Source organism: Plodia interpunctella, chromosome 26 (assembly GCF_027563975.2).
Source record: "Plodia interpunctella isolate USDA-ARS_2022_Savannah chromosome 26, ilPloInte3.2, whole genome shotgun sequence".
In the NCBI taxonomy this organism is placed as follows: Eukaryota; Metazoa; Arthropoda; class Insecta; order Lepidoptera; family Pyralidae; genus Plodia; species Plodia interpunctella.
The window spans coordinates 5,098,528-5,120,822 of NC_071319.1; the positions used below are offsets into that span (position 1 = coordinate 5,098,528).

At 35.8% G+C, this 22,295-nt stretch overlaps 2 protein-coding genes across 5 annotated transcripts; both read right to left on the reverse strand.

The window, feature by feature from the left end:
- Positions 1-418: 418 nt before the first annotated feature.
- Positions 419-10,638, reverse strand: LOC128681085 (damage-control phosphatase ARMT1-like). 3 transcript variants are annotated; one of them, XR_008405935.2, is made up of 16 exons: positions 10,253-10,638; positions 9,804-9,909; positions 9,291-9,508; positions 8,671-8,827; positions 7,971-8,096; positions 7,714-7,791; positions 7,098-7,169; positions 6,594-6,717; positions 5,761-5,846; positions 4,784-4,845; positions 4,488-4,552; positions 3,337-3,458; positions 2,084-2,261; positions 1,507-1,633; positions 831-997; positions 419-729 (listed from the first exon to the last, which is right to left on the reverse strand). XR_008405935.2 is itself a non-coding variant. In XM_053764675.2 (15 exons), exons 1-15 carry the CDS (start codon positions 10,501-10,503, stop codon positions 886-888), a joined length of 1,884 nt encoding a protein of 627 aa, XP_053620650.1. In that variant the 5' UTR covers positions 10,504-10,637; the 3' UTR covers positions 419-885. The 3 variants fall into 3 exon arrangements, 2 of the variants coding, with proteins under 2 accessions (XP_053620650.1, XP_053620651.1); XM_053764675.2 differs by having other exon boundaries at positions 419-997; positions 10,253-10,637; XM_053764676.2 differs by lacking the exon at positions 7,098-7,169 and having other exon boundaries at positions 420-997; positions 10,253-10,637.
- Positions 10,639-12,675: 2,037 nt separating this feature from the next.
- LOC128681103 (uncharacterized) lies at positions 12,676-15,778 on the reverse strand. Of its 2 annotated transcripts, none has more exons than XM_053764709.2 (4): positions 15,647-15,778; positions 14,143-14,813; positions 13,585-13,685; positions 12,676-13,069 (listed from the first exon to the last, which is right to left on the reverse strand). In XM_053764709.2, exons 1-4 carry the CDS (start codon positions 15,723-15,725, stop codon positions 12,961-12,963), a joined length of 960 nt encoding a protein of 319 aa, XP_053620684.1. In that variant the 5' UTR covers positions 15,726-15,778; the 3' UTR covers positions 12,676-12,960. The 2 variants fall into 2 exon arrangements, with proteins under 2 accessions (XP_053620684.1, XP_053620685.1); XM_053764710.2 differs by lacking the exon at positions 15,647-15,778 and adding an exon at positions 15,361-15,508.
- Positions 15,779-22,295: the final 6,517 nt, after the last annotated feature.

Genomic DNA, 22,295 nt, shown 5'->3' on the forward strand with positions numbered 1-22,295 from the left:
AATTTTTTCATAGGTTAACTATACCGAATTGTGCTATAGGCGTAAAATTTGTATCATGTATATGTTACGGCTAAACCCCGAAGTGCGGATACACCTAGGTTTAGCCGATCTCAGCTCATTATGCTCTGCTAGAACAGGGTTTAACCGGTCGCAGATTATCTTGGGCTTAACAAAAGTAAGCGCAAAGTGACTGTTCTCATCCCATTACCTATATTTTTAGTAGACTAGACTATTAAGGAACAATTGTTACTAACAAATTATGAAGAAATCTAATATAAATTTATTATTATTAATATAGGTCAAGCCGAAAATAAGTGCGACCGGTTAAACTTAGGTGTAGCCGCACTACGGGGTTTAGCCGTAATATAATATATATATATATATATATATATATATATATATATATATATATATATATATATATATGAGTGTAAGTGTTGCCATAAAAATTAGTAATTCTACTAAAATAAGTTTTCTACTATTTTCTGTATATATGTGCTTATTGTTCTAACTGTATGAACTGAAATCCGTCCGTCCGTGTGAGTTAAAGTTTATACATCAGATTATATAGTACATATGTTAAATTAATCTGAGATTACGACAACAAATACTTCAAGGTGTTGCCATAACAAAAGATAGTAATTCAGCGGAATAAATTTTCTAGCATTTTAGGTTGTTCTGTGTGCGACTTTGCTATTTACATATCACCATAGAATCGATTCGAAGTGGGACGCAGCTAACCAATCACAGTGCGCCATTGTGACGCAACGACAACCAAACCGCAATGTGATTGGTTCGCTGCGTCCCGCTTCGAATCGATATGACAGTGAGAAGTGAAAAGAAAACCAGCACCTCGCCCTCTGTATAACTGTAATAAGGATAAAATCATATGTCCGTATGTACGGGGCAGACAGTTCCAAAGCAAACCTCGCCGTAGTCCTCGCAAGGGCGGTCTGAGATCTTGAGCGCTTCTGCTTTCCCACTAAATTGGATTACACTGAAAAATACATTTTATTAGCTGAAATAAGGTGGTAAATACGGCTAGTCGTTTGCCGCGAATTTAGACCTAACGAACACGATATTTATTTTTTTTTTTCAAAATTGTATATATTTCAAATTCGAACACTGTTCGAAATGTTCGAATATTTCAAAAACGACTAAAGCGTTTCTGATGCCCCATGAACTTTAAAATTCTATTGGCAGATCCTACATACCTTTTAGATTTTATCAAAATCGGACCAACAACGGTTCGAAAGTTATCGCGTTACAAACATACATACATAGGACATAGTTCGTAGAGGATCAAAATCGGTTCAGTCGTTTTTGAAATATTTTCAATTTTGTAAAAATTTATTGTGTTCGCGAAGTCTAAGTTCGCGGCGAACAACTAGTTTTATAATAAGTTGAGCCGTATGGCTGCTACGATTCACTACTACAGATACACCGACAAGTCGAACATATATAGCTTCCCTCTTTCTGTGGGGGTTAAAAAGCAGCAATACACACCCATAATCTCCTTTTTCCATCCACTCTGGATCCAGTTTGCTCAATTGGTCCGCTTTGCCTTTGGGCAGTCCGCATATCACTTCGGATTTGACCGTGCGCACTGCTATTATCGGGGCCGGATTGAAGCCTGGCGAAAATCGTAGTGTACACGTGTGAACGTTGTGTGTAAACGTAGTAAACGTACTTATTAAGAAAGGGAACACGTTTATTTAGCACAAAAAAAATTACCGGACTATCGATAGGTTTAACAATCGATAGTTGTAATCGAAAAAGGCCATACTATCGATAGTATCGAACCGTGATGACTTGTTACTATCGGTAGTATAGATAGTTTATGTAATATTGCAGAGTAACTTTCGATAGTTTATCTATTATTGTCAAGCAATACTATCGATAGTTTATCTACTATTGTCAAGCAATACTATCGATAGTTTATCTACTATTATATCTTCAGGAATCGCACTATCCATAGTAGTTTTTAAGTTTATCGCGAACAAACAGACGCGGTAGAGGACTATGTATTATAATATGTAAGGATGTAAGAAAGATGATATGAAATAGAACGTATCTAGCTTACCTTGTAATGAAGGGTCGAAGCCCTGGGTAGAAGGCCAATTCATCTCCCCCAAAAGTTTCCTATAATTGAGGTCACCCTTGAACAAGATACCGCACGCGTATTGCAGTTTCCTGAATAGATTTGGTGAATATTTCTTCATATCTTTGTACGGGTGCGGGTATGTCCAGAATTCGTCGGCCTGGAGAATATAATGTTTTACTAGCTATTTATAATAACTAATGTCATAAATGTGAAACTAAGTTGGTTCGCGGTGGTGGTAATGGTTAAGACCTGTAGATCGAAAGGTCCAAGGTTCGAATCATACTCGTGCCACATGAGTTTGTATACCAATCTGATTCATGTATAGTAGTTTTCATCGACCACCACTTGTTCCGGTGAAGGAAAAACATCGTGAGGAAACCTGCACACTGGTTGATTATTAACTTGTGTGTGTGAATGGAGAAGGCAATGGCAAACCACTCCATTAATAATGCCAGGCAAGTTGTTATGTGTGTTTAATTCCACGTAATGACCACGACCCTCAGCCATGAGGAATACGACTATGAAGAAGCGCTATCAACACAAACAATCTTTTGGAAATTTTGCATACATGTTGTTTGAAGTACGGAAGAATAATTTATTCAGCAAACACATAAAATCCAAACATTAACTCTTAAAGGTACAATACAAAAGAGTATCGAATACAATATGTCAGCCGAAATGGCGACCACTGAGGATATAGAACTTTCATCCCAGAAAAAAAAATGCTCCTGTGATCAACAACTAGTAACTTATAATTGAACTAGACGTTGCCCGGGGCTTCGCTCCCGTCGGAGCTTTGAGATAAAATATAGCCTATAGCAATCTCGGATAATGTACCTTTCTAATGGAGAAAGAATTTTTGAAATCGGTACGGTAGTTTCGGAGATTAACCGCCTCAAACATACAAACTCATAAACGCTTACCTCTTTATAATAATAGTTGTCAATATTAATCAATGTTAATAGTAGCCTACTTGAGGCAAAAATCCATTTTTTGTATGTATGTTTGTAACGCGATAACTTTAGAACCGTTAGTATGATTTTGATTAAATTTAAAAGGTATGTAGGATCTGTCAATAGAATATTTAAGTTCGTGGCGCATCAAAATCGAATAAGTCGTTTTGGAAATATTCACAGTTTTGTAAAATCTCATCAAAATTTATTGTGTTCGCGAGGTCTAAGTTCGCGGCGAACAACTAGTATAGCGTGTGTGTATATGTGTCAGCAACTCACCATAACAATAAAAGTGCCATCCTCCAGCAACTGCTGCCACTGCGCCGCTAGCGATTGCATCCCCGCGGACGTTATGAGGCGGGGGGGCTCCGGCTCCGGGGGGTCCCCGCCGTCCGCAGGCGCTGAGGTCAAGGTCAAGGTCAGATTCATTAAGACAATACACCTACACAAGAACTCTTTCATGTCGTATACTATTACTAGCGGCGCATCCCGGCTTCACTCGGGTAAAAACATAATAAATTGAAACTTGACACCTGAACCTTCCACAGGAACCATCACTAACTGTTGGTGAAAACCGCATGAAAATGCGTGCAGTAGTTTTTAAGTTTATCGCGAACAGACAGACAGAAAATATAGTAAGTATAAAACAAAGTATTGTTTTATAATATGTATGGATAAGGATTATATATTATAGATTTATAACCTATTTTATAGATTTACCTTTAATGCAAAAGTATGACGATGCGTGTTTACATACAAGAAAAATAAATATTCCCGTGGCAAATTGACGCAGGCGAAGCCTATGCTAGAATATGATGTAAAATACAAATTGTAAAATTAAATATATGAGAATCGAACTGACCAGAGGCCGAAGTGCAGGTTCGCATTTAACTTCTAACCATCGAATCGATTCGAAGTGAAACACACAGCGAACCAATCACATTCCAAAGTAGTTGTTTTTGCGTCACAATGGCGCAATGTGAATGGCCCACTGCGTCTCAGTTCCAATCAATTCGAAATGAAATGAAATTATTTATTTCGCATTGAATGAGTTGATTCGTTGTTCAAACATAAAATTTCCTTTACATTCAGCCCAGATCGGCATGCAAAATTGAGTAGATAATTGTTAACAGTAAACCCGCACTAAGCCCTCAGTTCCGAGCAACACCCGTTCACGAGTTGATGCTATCGCGAAGCTCCATCGAGAACCTCGCGACTGTGACGTGCTTAAACCAATTAAAAAATAAAAACGTGTTGCACTCCGCGAGTGCCGGCGGAAGTGAAAACTTGAATATTAACGTTGTGCATTTTTGACGTTTTACGAATTTTCGATCAGGGTCACGTGTCCTGTCGCGAGTTTAACATTTTTTACCCATCACAAAAAGTGCACAACACCGCCAAAGAAGTTTTCACTTCAAAAAGTAAAAGACCTGGTTTTGGTTCCGGCGTAACTGTTCTGTTGTAGCTGGCCCCTTTGCTGGCCTGTATCACGAAGCTGCGAAAAATTAAAACAAAACATTCATAGGCTGTCCATTAATCCAATTTTTCATTTTCATTCACTTAAAATACTATATTCGGATTGATTTCGTCATACAAAATGAGAACATACATATACATATATTTTAAGTGGGTGAAAATTTTATATCCACTAAAATATTAAATGTTGCGAAGCCTGTAACAAGGTTGTAAACAAAGAATAAACAAAAAATAATCAAAACCCACTTACTTGAAATCTTTAGGCGTAACGTCAGAGACGTACCAGGGGATGCTTTTGACATGAAACCTAACCTAAAATAAAGTATTAAATAAGTAAATTTGAAAAAAAAATGGCATTTTTGACCCTTGAGCTTATCGTTGTTAGAGACATTTCATATTGCATTCAATGCGTGACAAAAAAGAACATGTTCGTGCAGTAAACCGTTGAGGGGTAAAACAATCTGGAGCCGTTCCTGGCTCAGATCATGCTTATTATAATAATGCTTTGTCATCCAAACTAAATTTGTGTACAAAAATTCAGCTCAATTAGTTGAAGATATCTGCTTTAAATTATTTAATTTGAGTTTTAAGACTTAACCTGAATAGAAATTGGGACATAAAATACATAGTAATTAGGGAATGCAATCCGGACTATCCGTAATCCGAAACATCGGGATATCCGCAAATTTTCCCTCGACTTCCAAATCCGGATTCCAAAATCGAATGCGGATTTTCTGAATTTCGTATAGGTATTATCGTCATACTATCTTTTGCCCGCGGTTTCGCCCGCGTGAATTTTATAGTAAAATCTCGGTTATTTTTTTATCACGTATTCTGTATTACTGGTAAACGTTATATTTCAGTCAGGGTAGTCACAAAATATTAAAGACGTGATAATTTATTCTGTATCAAATAATATTATTTTCCAAAAGTTAAAGGCCCTTGATTTAATTTCTAAAGCGTTACGAGCGCGTAACAGCTCGGGCCTGTGCTAGTATTATAAAGAGAAAAGATTTGCAAGTTTGTATGTAAAAGGGGTAATCTTTGGAACTACAAAACCGATTTCCAAAATTCTGTCACCAGTATGAAGCTATATTCTTGGGTGGCAAAGGGGACTTTTTATCCCGATATTCTCACGGAATCGAAGCCCCGAGATGGAGCTAGTATCTAAAGAAAGATCGATTAATATATATAAAAAATATATATGAAATGAATATAAAATATTACCTTCTGTGTTATATTCTGTGAGACGATAAAGTGTGCAAAACATAAATCAGCAAACAATTCAAATCCCGCATTGTCGCACACGATATCTGTAAAAATAAAACTTGAATCATGGCCAAGTAAATAAATTAAAATTATTACAAGAAAAATACATGGACAACGGAAAAAATATCAATTCAATTCAATTCAATTCGTTTACTTCGTGAACACAGGTTACATAATAGGTATAATACATTGGAATGAGCTTCTCTATGTCCCGCCATAAAGCATACGAAATTTTTGTCATAGGTTTTACAACTGAAGTTACATAATATTTATACAATAATTTATTCAATAAAGTGTCTACATAATTTATCTAATGCCTTATCACTATAAATTTCCTTAAAAATGCTCTAGCCGTTTAGCCGTGATTTCACGGCCACGAAGCCGTGAAATCGAACCCCAATTCGTCGTGGAAACATTCACGGATGCATGCAATAATGAACTTTATAAGATCTATACATAAGGTTCATCGTCAGTGTTATATTTTTTATACAAATCAACGAATTACTAACCCGTAACAACATTGCACTTACCAAATTATAGACTGTGGTCCCGCCCTAGAATAGGACGGCTCCATTTCCTCCCATGGATGTCGTACAAGGCAACTAAGGGACACATAGCTATGTCAGGCAACAACAGCATTTAAAAGGAGCGGTGACATCACGCAGGTAGCCGGTTGTAAAATCATAGCCAAAATCTTCAGTTTGTTCTTTTTACGCGACCCCTAACTTTGGGACATCACAGACCCGAATGTAGCCGGGAACTCGTGAAGTTGAGAGAGAGACTGCACTTACCAAATATAACAGATTGCGGTACGGTCATCTTGGCCGGACATGGTACTTTAGGTCCTTCCGCTTCCTCTTCCGGTGCTTCCGGCGTCGGCGACTTCGGCGGGGAGCCGGAGTTTGACAGTTCTATCTGTAATAGGGAATGAATGAATGAATGAACTGTTTATTGTAACAGTACACCATTGAAGAGCTTGAAAAATTTAAACAATAATAATGCAATGTATCTTGTAAACTTAAATATATAGATAAATTTTACTTTTTGAAAAATAAATAAATAAAATTGATTTACGCGAGCAAAGCCGCAGGTAAAAGCTAGTTTTACATAAGTGTAATTTTTAATTCAATAATATTTGATTACAATAATAAAAAACTAACTAATTAATAAACTAAATTTATGTTTGAATACATAATCATGTCTCTTCTGTAAATGTTGCAACAAAGAGTTCATATATCTGTCTAGATCTATCTAAAAGTAAACTATCTACAAAAGTAGAGGAATATAAAAAAAACCGCTTTTTGTAATGGCAATCCTGCTAACGTGGCCAGCCGGTGACAACTGCATTGAAACTTGAATGTCGTGTTCTAAAACAATATTTTATTCATTCATGTAAACTTTAGACAAAACGCCGGACATACACATACAAACTTTACACTCTATCTCTTACCTACTCATTATCGCTATACAGTTCGCCGACATTTGGCAGATTCGATATTGCTAGTTTTTACCCGACTGCAAAGGACGGGTATTGTTTTTCGCGGGCATCTTAGCGCGCGAAAAATTCGGGTAAAAATGTATGTATGTATGTATGTATGTAATGTTCTTTATTACGTCATATCTCCTAAACCGCTGAAAGGATTTAAATAATTGAGGTGTCGTCTTAGCTGCCAGAGTGTTCTTAGATAGGTGACGTTAAAACAAACATGGCGGCTGTGCAACTTGGTGAAAAACATTTTTTTTTTCAAATAGTACAATATGCGGATTTAATATCAATCAAATTGATTTATTTTCAACATAATACAACAATATATACTATGAAGATTGTTTTCATGACTCGTAAGAAAAAAACGGACTATAGACACGGCAGGATGACGGAGAGAGAGAGAGATAAAAACAAAATATGCTTACCCCCTCAATAGCTTTGGCGATAGCTTCAGATTTCGCTACAATTTGATCGGCCGCTTTGCCCGAGTCGTCCACTAATAACTGGAAAAAATTGAGTCAAGATTCTCATGTTTGTCCAAGATTCTCATGTTTGTCTGTTTATCATATAATTTGATTACTAGGTAGCTGTGGCTACATAGCCTATATCACTTTGCAGCTATTAATGAAAATCAGTTATGAAAAATTAGGCAGTCGCGGGGTAAGTAAACAAATATTCATACCTTATCCTTATAGTCTACTACCATCTGGAAGGGGTCGAGTACTGCATTGCCGTCATCTCCCTTCGAGATATTCAACGCGTTGCCAGCGGTCAACGACAAGTCACAGCGGTTTGCCCATAGACAAACCTAGAAAGGAAAAGGTATACTCACTTTAATCTTAGATATAAACCTAATAAATTATAAACCTACATTTTCCCAGGAATCACACTATCTATCAGTGCATGAAAATCCGTGCAGTAGTTTTTGAGCTTATCGCTAACAGACAGACGCGACAGAGGTCTTTGTTTAACAATATAAGGACACTAGCACCCGTTCCGGCTTAGGACGCAGTTTTGTATGTATAAACGTTAATAAATTGACTAAACTGTGAAAACTATATCAGAAAATGGTGTAATCGGTAAGAGTATTGCGGCAGAAACGGACAAGTCTGGAACGCGCAGTCAAAGTTTCGTTCTTCAATAGTATTCTAGCCTCAACAGTCTTTTAGTTTAGCCGATATCAGACGAACGGACAGACATGACGAAACTATAAGGGCTCTGCTTGTTTACAATTGAAAAAATTAATAGAACTTCAGAACTCATTTATTTAAAAAAAGTTTTTCTCCATTTTCATGCATATTGTGTTTACTTGCGGGTTTATCTGTAATTCTGACAACTCCAAAAAAATTCGATAACTGACAAGATTGAAATTCAAAGCCAACCTTGAGCAGAGTCATGAAGTCCTGTTTCCTCTTGTCCTTCTCGCTAGGTGGCAGCATGTCCGGCAGCTTCTCACCGACTATGGCCATCATTTCCAATGTGTCTTGGAACGACTTCTGTTTCTGTGCCTCGAACGGATCAAAACCCATTAAGGCGGGACTGGAGAATTTTGCTTATAAGTATTTACTTTATATCCATAATCTAGAAAATCCATACAGAAGTTTTCCAGTTTTTTTCACAGACAGACGCTGCTGTTTTACAATATGTCAGGATAACAATTTATTATTCAATAACCTGAGGCTTCGCACGGGATCATTTATCAAACTTTGTATGTATCTTCGGGAATAAATTGTTTACATAGCAGTGAAAACTGCATTAAAATCCAGTGTGTGCTTAAATAGATTATAATTTTTGAAGATTCAGCTGTAAATTTACAACTGACCACTTGCCAACCTTCTTTGGGAATGCTATTGTTGCTTTTATGCCTCATACAACATCTATGAGTAGTCCTATTCTAGGATGGGAATGCCCAAATTTAAATAACATAATTACTATAATAATATTGTGTTCAGAATTTAGATTTTGTAATAAATAATACAAACTATTAGCATATAATAGGTACCTGATCTCACATCCTTCCCTTATCTTCCTATAAACGTAACATTCAGTGAACAGCCATATATTGGTGAAGTATTTCGAATTTGTCTGCGACTGAATCCATTCATTCCATTTCTTTGCTTCCTCGGTGTCAATTGTGAATGGGTCATATGGTTTATTGGTTATCAAGTCACTTTTTAACTTTGATACATGTTGAATGAACTTTTGCAGATCACCATCAGACTGTAAGAAAATAGGAAAATTATCAGAAAATATTTTTTTTACAAAAAAAATATTTTTGTCACAGGCTCTTTTGACAGGGTCATCAAAAATCATGACACAATGTGACACATTAAATGTGTGTGAAAAAAATCATGTCCTGCTGTGTAAATCATTGAGGAGTTCTGGAAGGACAGTGCACATCATCAGGTCATATGCATACAGTTCAAAAATCAACCTTTATATTGTAAAGATTTTACTCCCATTTTATGACCAGCCCTCTTAGTCCTCTTAGTCTCCTTTCAGATAGAATACTCACAGCGCCAGTTGAAGATCTGATGGATGCTCCATTTCTTGAGCAATTATCTATAATTTTAGTCAGGATAACTGGTAATTTCTCCTTCAAGCAGAAATATGCGAAGCTCCTGAAAAATTGGGAGAAAACAAGTCAATCAATTGATTTTTCCTAATTTCTAGGGCATTCAGTTTTCAGCCAGAAAACTAGAATCCAGCTGGATTTTCCCCCTTTTTTCTTTAACCTGAGAATCCACTGTCACTGAAAGTTGTTCAAATCTCAGGGGTTTATTATGTACAGTCCTTAAAACTTGTATATATATATAGGTAACATCCAAGACTGTGTCAACCCGAACTCAGGACTTCTAGTGTAGTAGTCCGGCATGATGACCAAGTCCTGTCATGGTATTGTAACAAACACGATGTTGATCAACCACTCTGACCAGCTCATCTAACTATATCAATTTAACTCACTTTTTAAATGTTCCCTGCAACTGCATATTGATAGGTGTAGCCGTAGACAAAAATGGGGATGGCTTTTCTACAGTAATGAATGGGCCTCCGTAAATAAAATCTGGTGTTGTCCCATCGATATCATCAAACACACTGATGATAGATATAGATGAAACAGCAGATTGTCTTGGACTTGCAATTGAATTTTTTGATCCTTTCCCTTTCTGTATTTGTTGTTGGGAGCCTTTAGGTGAAATTTTTGATTGACTCATCTTTTGTTGTAGTAATGTATACGAATATAGCTAGTAATATTTTTATGGTTTTCTAAATCATTATAGCAAAAAAAGCTTTGGTTGGGTTTGTTTGTTTGATTTATTTTAGTTTGATTTAATAACTTTGACATTGATGTTGAATTGAAAGTCACTTTGACAACTGACTGACTGAACGGACCCGTGATTTTTTTAAATCCAAGAAAACGTTATCCTTCCTCATCTTAGATCCTTACTAAATAGGCATATTACGCAACATTGCCAATGGAGGCAGTGCCAATTTTCAATATTGTTGTAGATTTACGACCAAAAATACCTTCTACGCAAACGTGGTGCGAGTTTAAAGGAAAAAGGAAGGATTTAGTGGATTATCCTGGAAATATTAACACTATTTTATGTTATGTTCTGCATTATTTGATCAACTGTGGTCATAAACTGGTATATAAACTTGATTTTGACTGAAGATCTTACCTGTATGAAGTCCATATTTTAATAAGAATTCACGTGTGAGTGTTCCGAGCTTCTTTTCGACCGTTTACTGGCTCGAAAATTTTACAGCGTAAGACGTATCCGATAGTTTTCGAAGTTTTTTTTATCTTATGGAAAGCGATTTTCCCCAATATATCAGCACCCGAATATGCTGGATTGTTGTATATTTTCACAAACTAATGCTTACATAATGAAAGGATTAATTAAGTACTCTAAAACGTTTTAATCAACATAAAAGGCGGCAAAGTTTTACCTAACATACAGTGCTGTACTCTGGCGGAACAAATGTGCAGTAATACTCCCTATTATCTAAGCTCCTTATAGATAAGTCGCTTCTGCCAGTCCGTTTGAACTTAAACAATCGGATTTTTGTACGTTTTCACTCGCTAGTTTATAACAGCTAGCTCTAGGTGTTGTTATAATAATTACTACACTTAGGTCTTCTAGTTCGTAGGCGTCTTCTAGTAGCCAAGTTGGGCTACTGCGGGCAACAGCTATTTGATCTTTGTTTTAAAAATATGTGTAGGTACTGACCAGAGGAAGGTTCAGGTGTATCAATTAATTAAGTTTTTACACGAGCAAAGCCGGGATGGACCGCCAGTAAAAAATTAAATGCAGTTAGGTGTACTTTAGAATATATATTAAAAAATCATACATTTAAAAACCGTGCATAAGAGAGCATGCGTTTAATACAAAACGTACTAGAAAGTACACACAAAATAAAAGCATTCAAGAAAAAAAAAATTAAAATCATGCAAACATTTCAAACAAAACGTTTCCTTCAACTTTAATAATTGCCCAATCAACCTTAAACCTAAGCTTCAAGTTATCTAACAGTAATTTTCAAGAATCAGTTCATCTGTTTACACTAATCACATAACATTAAAATTTCATTGTATGTGATTATGGTAAATTCAGTTTTATTAGCATAACTAAGTCTACTATTCTGAATTAAAATATTTCTTAAATAAATCAATTGAAATTTAAATCAATTAATTGCAATCGCGATAAAGTCAAAATTATTCTGAACGATAAAAAAAATACAATTTACAATGTTGTTACAACTAAGCACCTACATAGCTATATTATTAAAAAGAGTAATAACTTCAATTGGAAAATAACTTGTTATTACCAAAGAAGAATAAGCAATGAATTGCAATAATGTTTGCGATAAAGGCATTTGAAATAAAACAATACTATAAATAAAAATTGAAAGAACAAGACAGGAACTAAGGACAACACCTGTTTCTTCTCTCAGATATAAAAAGCATCAGCTTTAGCTGCTTAATTAATGTTTTATGTTTATACTTACAATTATTAAGTACAGTCATGATAGTCTTATAAAAATCACGAAATTAAAACAAAGATATGAAATTTTTTAATTTAAAACATGATAAGATAAAACAGATGGTCATGATAATATAAGATGATCATTTATATACAATAGTCATTATTGTTGGATTTCCAAGTCAAAATAAAAATAAATGTCAAAAACATAAAAATTAATATGGTTACTGTCGGATCTTAAAAATATTTTTCTCTTGCATATTGAGTGTTAAAAAATGTTTAATATTTTTTTTATAATTGTTTCCCATTGTCACATATAATGTAAATAGTTCTAAAATTATGATCCTGATCAATCTTCGTCATAATTTCCATGATTCTTAAATATTTCCATAAGGTCAAAAAGTAAAAAAAAAATGTGTCATGAGCATAGTTTTAAAATCATAAAGTAAAACCTACAATAAAAATACCTCAAGTTAAATTAATAGTTTTTAGTAAATTAACACCAATTTCCACTTTATATGGCAACCTTTTGAGATCATTATTATTATTTAATCTAACACAGTGCCATGCATGTTTTGCTCAGTGCAATGCTTATGAATTAAAAATCCCAAAAACCAGTAAATAAAATTAAAAAAATAAAATTAGTTTGCGCCTCAAGCAACCGTAATGCGAGCGCGATAAGGGTTAAAAGCGCTTCCTACCATTGCTCTTGACGCGTGTGTTCTTCAGAGTTATAGTGGTGGACTGCAGGGGAAGTCCATGGTTCCTATGGCGTAGAATTGGGCAGTAGGTACTGAAAAATAAATAAAAATTTTGACAATGTTTTCTCGGCTTTAAAGTTCCATCATATTCTTTTTTTAAACATGGCCTGTTTTACAATTTTATTCATGGATTTAGTAAGTACTTCGTTGTACGGAGTACCTATTAATTACATGATGAAGTGTCTCCTGCAGACGCGAGCGGGGTCCTTTTTAAATCTATTGTCTACTTTTGGCTGGCAACACTGGGTGTTTTATTAACCAAATTTCACCATTTTATTTGGTATTGCAATGGCAAAAAACCTAGTTCGTTAAAAATCCGCTTTCTTCTGTTTCTTGACAGATTGTAGGTAAGTATGTATGTGGTAAACAGAGTAGTCTTGTAACCATGGAATTAGTAGGTACTGAAGTATGCTTACAAGGATAGCAATAATGACATGTTGCTTATATTTATAATACATACCTAATGTAAATGTGAATGCCAGAAATTTTCAATTATGTTTTATAATAATATAATATTTTTAAAAAAATGTTGCCAAATATAACTTACATAGTGTGAGCATTGTCCCCAGAACCTCCGCAGGTCGGGCAGACATGCGACCTCAAAATTGGGCAGGTTACCACAAAGTCATTCCCAATTCTTTCTTTCACCTGAAAGTGGGGAATGTTTATTTTTTATAAACACAATAAATGGTGAAATAATTTTTGAAATCTCGGTTTGGTAGTTTCGAAGATTGGGTAATCTTCGAAAGGCCTCAAACATACAAACTCACTAACTCACAAATACTTACCTATTTATAATAATAGTATAGATAAAAAAAAACTTTAATAATATCCAAGAATCATGTATTTATCCCTTATGGTGTAGAGAGCCGTGAGTTGAGAAACTATAATGCTAGGCTAGAATTAGCTGTTTGGTGGGCATAATTCAGATTCAAATTTATTTATTGTTTAAAGATGATAGTACAACTGACAAAGGACACAGTACACTTGAAAACAGCAGCTAGATGTCACTTTACTGTTTTTGATGGAATTCCTTTCTTTTTACTTATATATACTACTTTCCTTGAAACTTTTAAAATTAAAAAAGTAATGTACAAAAACCTACCTTGTGTGTCATGTATACCATAGGAGTCTCCCCATTTTTTCGGCAAAAAGTGCACATTTTCCATGCAGCTACATTATTAGATGTTGATGCGGTACTGTACTTTGGCGACCTATTCTGGTTTGCTTTGTAAATGGCCATAGCCCTCGAATCATCGCCTGAAACTGGGCTTACTGAGCCTCTATTCAGATTCATTGGAGAATTCTGTACTTTCACTGGAGTTTTGAACTCAAATCCTTTATTCTCCTTTGGGAATAATTCATAATACACATGATGCATGTATTTTTGGTTAGAAGCAGTTAGCTCTTCAGTTGAGAATGGTGATGTAGAAAAGTCTTGTTCATGATCCCATCTTCTCATTGGAGTTTGCATTTGAATTGGTGATGTTTGAGGCATTTCATAGGTTTTAAATTGTTCCGGTGTTGAGAGAATCTTCCGGCCTACAATTGGTCGTCGTCTTACACCAATCGGAGTGTCAGATGCAGAGCTCTGAGGGCTTGAAGTGTTAGAGAGAAGTTTAAACTCTGGAGTGGATGGAAAAGCAGTGAAATCTGGAAAAGCCTCGGGGGATGTGGAGTCGTTGGAGCTGGATGAACGGTTGGGGATGCCATATTGGTTTGGTGGCGATGGCATTGCAGTGTTGCTGAAGAAGCCTGGTGATTGTAGCCTGGTCTCTGAAATTAGAAAAAAAAAATTCATCAACATTTGTATGAAAATATTATTATTAAAATTACTAGTGATTAAACTTATTCTGGTTTGTTGTGAAAATATCTAATATCCTACAAATACAAATCCGCAAGTTTAGAGTGAGGACCTTTGTCAGGAAATCATGCAAAATCTACTGGATATTGATGAAATTTGGTATGAGGGTAAAATATGACCTGGACTAGCACATAGGATATATATTATCCTGAAATTCTTTCTTTCAATTGAACTAAGACGTGGAGCGCAGCTAGTGACGATATATTTGGACTATGTAAGTATAGACACCTAACTGTTGCTATTCATCAAATGGAGGAGAGTCTATTGCTCTCTCTCTCATTTTCACATACTTATTCCCAGTTACATTGGGAGCTGTGATGCACCAAAGCCCATGGCTTGAATAAAATGAACTATTACATTTTGAAGATGAGATGATAGAGAAGTATGTCGCGGCCGGTATATAATTTGACAACCGGCCGCCTGCCTAAAGTGAACTGTTTTTGGGAATGCTTTTGTTACCTTTCAGCTGTTAAGCCTATGAGTCCCTTAGTCGCCACGTAATACATCACAAGATTATATGGAGTTGTCCTATTCTATGGTAGAACCACACGCCGGAATCCAAAAACTCACTCTGAATGAACACATTTTGATTTTTTTGAGTTAACAATCTATTTCTTTTACTGAATTTAAGGCCACAGTGTTCTAATATTAAATTCAAAAGTCGAATTATCTCAAGATCTGCCCGCATGAAGCGAAAAAAAAGGAAAAAAAAAATACAGATGGCCAATATGAAATTAAAACTCACCATTTTCAGTTGTTTTCGGAAACAGTCTGTTTATTTCTGTCATGTAATCGAGCATGTGCCTGGATGGGAACATTTTCATCTGAAAATTCACATATATAATTTCATTCAGAATTCAAGTAAAACATGTTTTTATAGATTTCGTCTTGTTTACAAGTAAAAGTTTAGGTAGGTACCTATTGTTTTCTTGAAGTTATGCCGGAAATTAGACTTATTAGATCAAATGAAAGTTTCGCCTATAGGTTTTTTTGGTGTGGTTGTAGAAAAAATCAATTCCAAAAGAGATTAAATTACAATTTGACAAAAAATAATTAAAGCATTGATTAACTAAAACAAATATCGAGCGATTTATAAAACAAGTGAATAAGTTGAATGCGAAAAGCTTGTGGAGCGCCACTTTCAAAATCCGACTCCACAGAGTAGGTACCTACTTTTATACATACTGAAAATCGAATCGTGCTTTGGGAGCTTGAAATAAAACTAATTCTAAACTTATTAATTTATGTATACAGCCGTGGAATAAATATTTTTTCGTTTTTTATTTTCACAGTCAATTTCTACATTGCAAAAACATATGAAATAGGTACAAACTGGATCGAACTATAATCATTTTGACTAATATTAAATCGCTACATAACTTAATATCACAATTACACATGACTTAATTATCATTCTTACCTTATTTTCTAAACGAAAGTCGAAGAGAAATATAAAATAATATTTTCACAACACACAACCAGTATGAGCAAAATACTGGCCGCGAATGAAGTTTTCGGCGTTTTTCAAAAGCACACGGCGGCGGCCTTTGCCGATTGCGGTCAAGATAGAAACGTTTTTTTTATTTGGTCAGTGGCTCCGTATGAATTATCCGTATTATTTTATTTTTACATTTGGTACTAATACTATTTAAGTTTGCAAACATGTTTCGGATAATAGTATTTACTACGCATAAACATAACAACACGAACAAACAATTTATATTTATTCCTGTCTATAGGATTCGATTCGAGACTGCGAAACCAAAATGCTCTGACAACCAGGGATGCCGGCGACCGTGCAAAGTGGAGACGAAAGAATTGAAAAGCGGACCCTGGGCTCCGACACTCTACGTCTAAGAAAGAAACTAGGAAAAGAGAGAGAGTTAGAAGTTCGATGGAAGGTAGTACTTTTCATCCTAAATAAAAGTACTATTGTAAACATTTTTATATTCTTAATATTCTTTTTTTTTTCAATTTATTAATTCACTATAAATAATTACCTATACATATATCATGAAAGTCAAATTAGGCAACTTTGTAAAATATTACTCGTCTGTAGATACCATAGTAGTTGTAAAAATAATTCAGATGCCTTTAGGCGACTTTAATAAAAAGACTCCAGTGTTAGCAATAACACACACGACAAGAAGTGAAATATTTCTATTAGCAACGGATCTCTACTCGCGACCTTCGCGGCTTTATAAAAAGAAAAGCCGACAGAGGCGGCTTGCGGTCAAAGGATTTAAAAACACGTGCAAGGACTTCCACTACTCAACCACAGATGGCGCTGTTAGTTTAGATTTATTTTTATTGAGAACTAAATTGTTACTCATAACATACATTTCGAATATCTTTTTTTTTCTACTGAAAATAAAAATGTATCTGGTGATATAATAACTTGATGAAACGATCAAAACATTATTAAACTACGAGCGCCGCGAGTTCTTGCGCGAGCTTATTGATGTTGCCTTATTCCACTAGATGGCATTGCTTCTAATTAAAAATATGTTTCTTTTACCGACTGCCATCCGACTGCTGAAAATGAAAGTTACCTTACCAAAAGTGTTGGATATGACGGAACACTTTGTCTTTTAATGGTAACTCTATTCACTTTCGGAGAACATTTAGCCTAGGTACTGGGGTATTATTTAATCTGTGGCCTAGGTAAAGATAGTGTATGGCGTAAGATTTGATTGCTTCTTAGTCTTAGCTATCAATGCCCTTATCCCTTGTGCCCTTACTAGCGGGCCGACCCGACTTCTCTCGGGTAAAACCATAATAAATTATAGACCCAAACTTTCCTCAGTACATTGATGAAAACTCTGAAAACTATATTTTTAGAGTTTATCGCGTCAATATGGCCGTTTTCTGAGTCAGCGATTTGGAAGTAGGCGGTAATTTTTGAAGTCATCAAGTGATATTCTTATATCATCATAAGTTTAATAAAGAATTTTGACTAAAGGCAAAGGGAACATTGACTAAAAACGCCACACAAAGCCTTGGGTCATCTACTTACATTCAACCGTCTGATAGTTCATTACAAAACGAGATTTCCCTAAGTGATACCGCAACCAGAGTATTTATGTAAGAAAAGATTAGCATCTCAGTGTGTGTCCGTTGTAACACGGTTTTAATGGCTGTTTTATTATCAACACATTACCAGTAACGTTGAGTCTGCTTTATTTCATTTATTTACTAGCGGTCCGTCCCGGCTTCGCCCAAGAAGAACCATAATATATTATACACCAGCTAAACCTTTCTCTTGAATTGTTAAGTACTTTTTCCAAAATAAATTAAATCATTCAATTTTCATTTTAGTACGACACCCTCAAAATCATCTTATTATGGATCTGCATAACATTGAATGCTAAGTTTACTTAGCCTGTAAGTATATATTCATATAAAATTAATATGGAATATACCAACATAACTAGAAAACGTTATTTTTTAAAACAACACTACTGACTTTCCGAAACATAAATAACCAATTAGGTAACATGCTAATAAATTGGGATCATATGATCCCAAATAATTATTTATTAATTTCTTCTAAACCTTTTGAAACCCTACCACGAAATCACGTAGCACGTTACTAACGTTAAATTGCTGTCTCTTTTCCGATATCGTGTATAGTGGACTCAATGACGTGTTACGTGTTAATGTTTCATGAAAAAAAATGGTTGCCTGTAAAGTCGGTTTTACGGGCGAAGATTTTACGTGACAACGTCTTTTTACGCGCGCGGCAGACCGATCATAGTTGAGTGGGAGAGAGACGCAAGGCATTCGGCGGGCCTCTCTCTCGTTCGGTGACTCATCGTAACGTTACCGGGCGTTACACTTTTTCATAAGTGACTCCCAGCCGCAACCTAATTTAAGACGTTGTCACGTCAAAAACAGTCAATGGAAACAGTAACCGCGAATACAATTTAATTACGAACTAAACGTTACACTACACACTTCATACGGAAGACGACCGCAGTTAACTAAATGTTTAGAACTCTTTACACATACCATGTGGTTAAGAAGGCAACTAGTTACAGTAGTGTTACTAAAGGTTATACCTACCCATGGTAGTGTCGTAACTGAGTGACACGGTGGTGGTCCAGTGGTTAAAACGCGAAAGTTGCCAGGTTCGAATCCGAGTCGCGTCGCATGAGTTTGTATACAAATCTGTCTCATGTAGTTAATATAGGCCACTAGCTTTTGCCCGCGGGTTCGCCTGCGTTAATTTCCCACATTTATCTTTCCGGAATGAAATGTACCCTATGTCCTTTTCCATACTCCAAACTACATGTATGCAAAATTTCAGTAAGATTGGTTGAGTAAATTGAGTGAAGACGTAACAAATAAAGAAACTTACAATATTATTAGTGAGGAATTGGATTAAATGCTTTCGGTGAAGGAAAACATTGTGAAACCTGCAAACATTTAGTTTTCTAGTGAGTATGCGCCTAGGTACTCGCGGACGAGCTAGGCAAGTATCAAGTCAAGGCGCAATTTTTTGCTGGGATATCAATGAAACGAAAACAATAAATCCGATCTCATCGTCTGATCAAACCGCAGTATAATAAACAAATGTCGGAGATGTGGAGCAAGGACCATGCAATTATATCCCGATTGTGTCCGAATATATTTTATCTGTGGCGCAAGTGTTGAGAGAATAATCGATTGGTATTTGGAAAGATATATATCTGCGTGGTAGATGGATGAACGAAAGTGGAATCCTACTTAAACTATCTCATCTATCTCTAAGCGTTGTGCCGGTTGCTTCCTCAGTCATTGGCTATAACTACGTGGCCATAATGTTATCAATTGTTCCACACATTCATTTTGAATTTCACTGGACCTTTACTTACGTACCTATACGTGTAAATTTTATTTTTACAAGCTTTTATTTAACTTGCAATGTTATAGTTATATTATACATTATGTTTATATGTTCCTATGTCTATTCGAGTGGATGGAATCTTGCAACTCAATATTGAAGTATATATCTTTAAACGATTGAGCTGAAATTTTGTGCATACGGTACATGGATAAAATGAAAACTGCATTTAGATGCCCCTCTGTCCTACAGGCTGTCTACTTTAGAATAATCTATATCTAAATCTGATACTTTTTCTCATACAGATATACCTTGATTGTATCCATAGGTTTATAGATACACCTTGTACCAATATCTAAATAAATAGTAAATAAATATTAGGACAAATCAGACAGATTGAGCTAGCCCCAAAGTAAGTTCGGGACTAGTGTTATGGGATACTAACTCAACGATACCATATTTTATAACTAATACATATATAGATAAACATCCAAGACCCGGGTCAATCAGAAAAAGATCATTTTTCATCATGACCCGACCAGGGATCGAACCCGGGACCTCTCGGTTTACGGGCAAGCACTTTACCATTGCGCCACCGAGGTCGTCAAACTGTCTGTATACGTATTTGTAACAAAAACTACAAGCCCGCTCTATAAATAAAATGAGCAATCGTACTCTCTTATTACTTGTAACTTGTACTTGTAACTTAGACCACAGTCCAAAAGACATAATAAACGTTTGTTTATTGTTTTTATGTGTGTTCTTTGATGGGAGTCTGACGTGCGCGATGTACTGTGCGATAAGTTATTCTTTAAGAAGAAAGCAAGGACGAATCATTGAAAATGATAAGTATTATACAAAGGTCGAAATTTTGGGCGTATTGACAGACATACATGTCATATTGTCACGGCTTCCGAGATTTGCATAATAGCAATAAATAAATGTACAACGCTCGACAGCACACAACAATAACTAAACCTTTATCGCAGGTGCAAACAGTTGAGCACAATACATCCAGGACCGTAGATCTGTATTGATAAGTGAAAATATTTTGCCCGCGGTGGGAATCGAACCTAAGATTCCAGATAGTGGGTGGGTGTGGTGACCACTACGCCACGGAGGTCGACATACAATTATCTATTATATATTGTCCAGTGGTTAAGACGCCTGTGATCAAAAGATCCCAGGTTCGAATCCTACAAGTGCCACATGAGTTTGTACACCAATCTAATGAAATGGAGAAGGTAATGACAAACCACTCCATTAATAAAATACTGTTCAGAAAGTCGTGTGTGTTATATTCCGTTTTAGCATGTATTAAGAATTGATTGAGAATTAGCCCTTGATCTACGAGACATGACGTGGGCGGAACTTCACGTCAACTTAAGTCAACTTTGTCTTGTCAATTGTAGTACTTTGTTGATACTGACACTAGTGTATGATATACCAACTTTGAATTCGAATGACAATGGAATCGAAAAGTAGAATATATTAGGATGATAAAAAAATTAATAAGTAAAAATTTAAGATACCCGACTCGGAAGTTGCTGGCATCATCTCATCTGCCAGAAAAGAGGTGACGGTTTCCAAGCGGCTGAACGCACATTTTCCAAACATATAAGAACACTCTAGATTATGTTATATCTTAAAAAAAAAATACTAGTTCAAAATCGGTTCAGTCGTTTGGCTGCTACGATGTCACAGACCAACATAAGACGCTTTGAACTTATTATAATTGTTCTTTCTTTTTTTGCGATAATAAACAAAGAAAATCAGTATAACTATCTATATATAGTTGGTGCTACGACGATACTTACTGCCGTGACCGTCTACGACGTTGCCGAGTCTTGTAGCACTGTAGTTTGAGCACATCAGTGTACGAAATAAGGCTTAGATTTCCCTGCAACAGTAGCATGCCGCTTAAAAGAACGCCACCGAATACTCCTACCATGTCACAATCCGACTCTGATATACCGAATCTCGCTAAATATGATGCGCCGGAAATCAACGTTACGACTAGGTGCAAACGTTTACGAGTGGAGTCATTATCTCCAGAAAATATTATAACGAACGATTTTCAAAAAGAAATGCGAGTCATGATGGAATCGCTCCAAGCAAATCAAATGGCTTTCTTTAAAAAAATAAGTGATGATGTGTCTGAAATCAAGCATCAAAATCTCCAAATTCAACAGACAAATACGTGTATTGTGAAAAACCTTGAAGATATGAGAGAAACTCAGGAAAAAATGTCTCGTAAAATTGAAAAATTGGAAAGTGAGAAGCAAAGTCTAGTCAACCACGTTCAACAGCTACAAACCCAATTAAGCGACCTAAAACTCAACTCTAGGTCCTCCGCTATAGAAGTGCGCAATGTCCCTTGTGCTGATCTCGAGACAACGGAAGACATTCTCTCCCATATAACAGGTATTGGAGCTGCTACAGGCTGCAACACACAGTCCTCTGACATACGAGATGTATACCGTCTCCCAGGAAAACCGGGTAATCCCCGCCCCATTGTTGCTGAGTTCACAACGGTGTCGCATAAAAATAACTTCCTTGCAGCGGTTCG

What these genes read in the sequence shown, in the direction of transcription:
- LOC128681085 (XM_053764675.2), bottom strand. Translation starts at nt 10,503, where the DNA reads ATGAGTCAATCAAAAATTTCACCTAAAGGCTCCCAACAACAAATACAG. An exon ending in TCAGATCTTCAACTGGCGCT is followed by an intron (nt 9,509 to 9,803) that starts GTGAGTATTCTA and finishes ATTTTCTTACAG; the next exon opens with TCTGATGGTGATCTGCAAAA. An exon ending in ACTTCATGACTCTGCTCAAG is followed by an intron (nt 8,097 to 8,670) that starts GTTGGCTTTGAA and finishes TTTCCTTTCTAG; the next exon opens with GTTTGTCTATGGGCAAACCG.
- LOC128681103 (XM_053764709.2), bottom strand. Translation starts at nt 15,725, where the DNA reads ATGAAAATGTTCCCATCCAGGCACATGCTCGATTACATGACAGAAATA. An exon ending in TCCGAAAACAACTGAAAATG is followed by an intron (nt 14,814 to 15,646) that starts GTGAGTTTTAAT and finishes TTCTAATTTCAG; the next exon opens with AGACCAGGCTACAATCACCA. An exon ending in GGGGACAATGCTCACACTAT is followed by an intron (nt 13,070 to 13,584) that starts GTAAGTTATATT and finishes TTTATTTTTCAG; the next exon opens with TACCTACTGCCCAATTCTAC.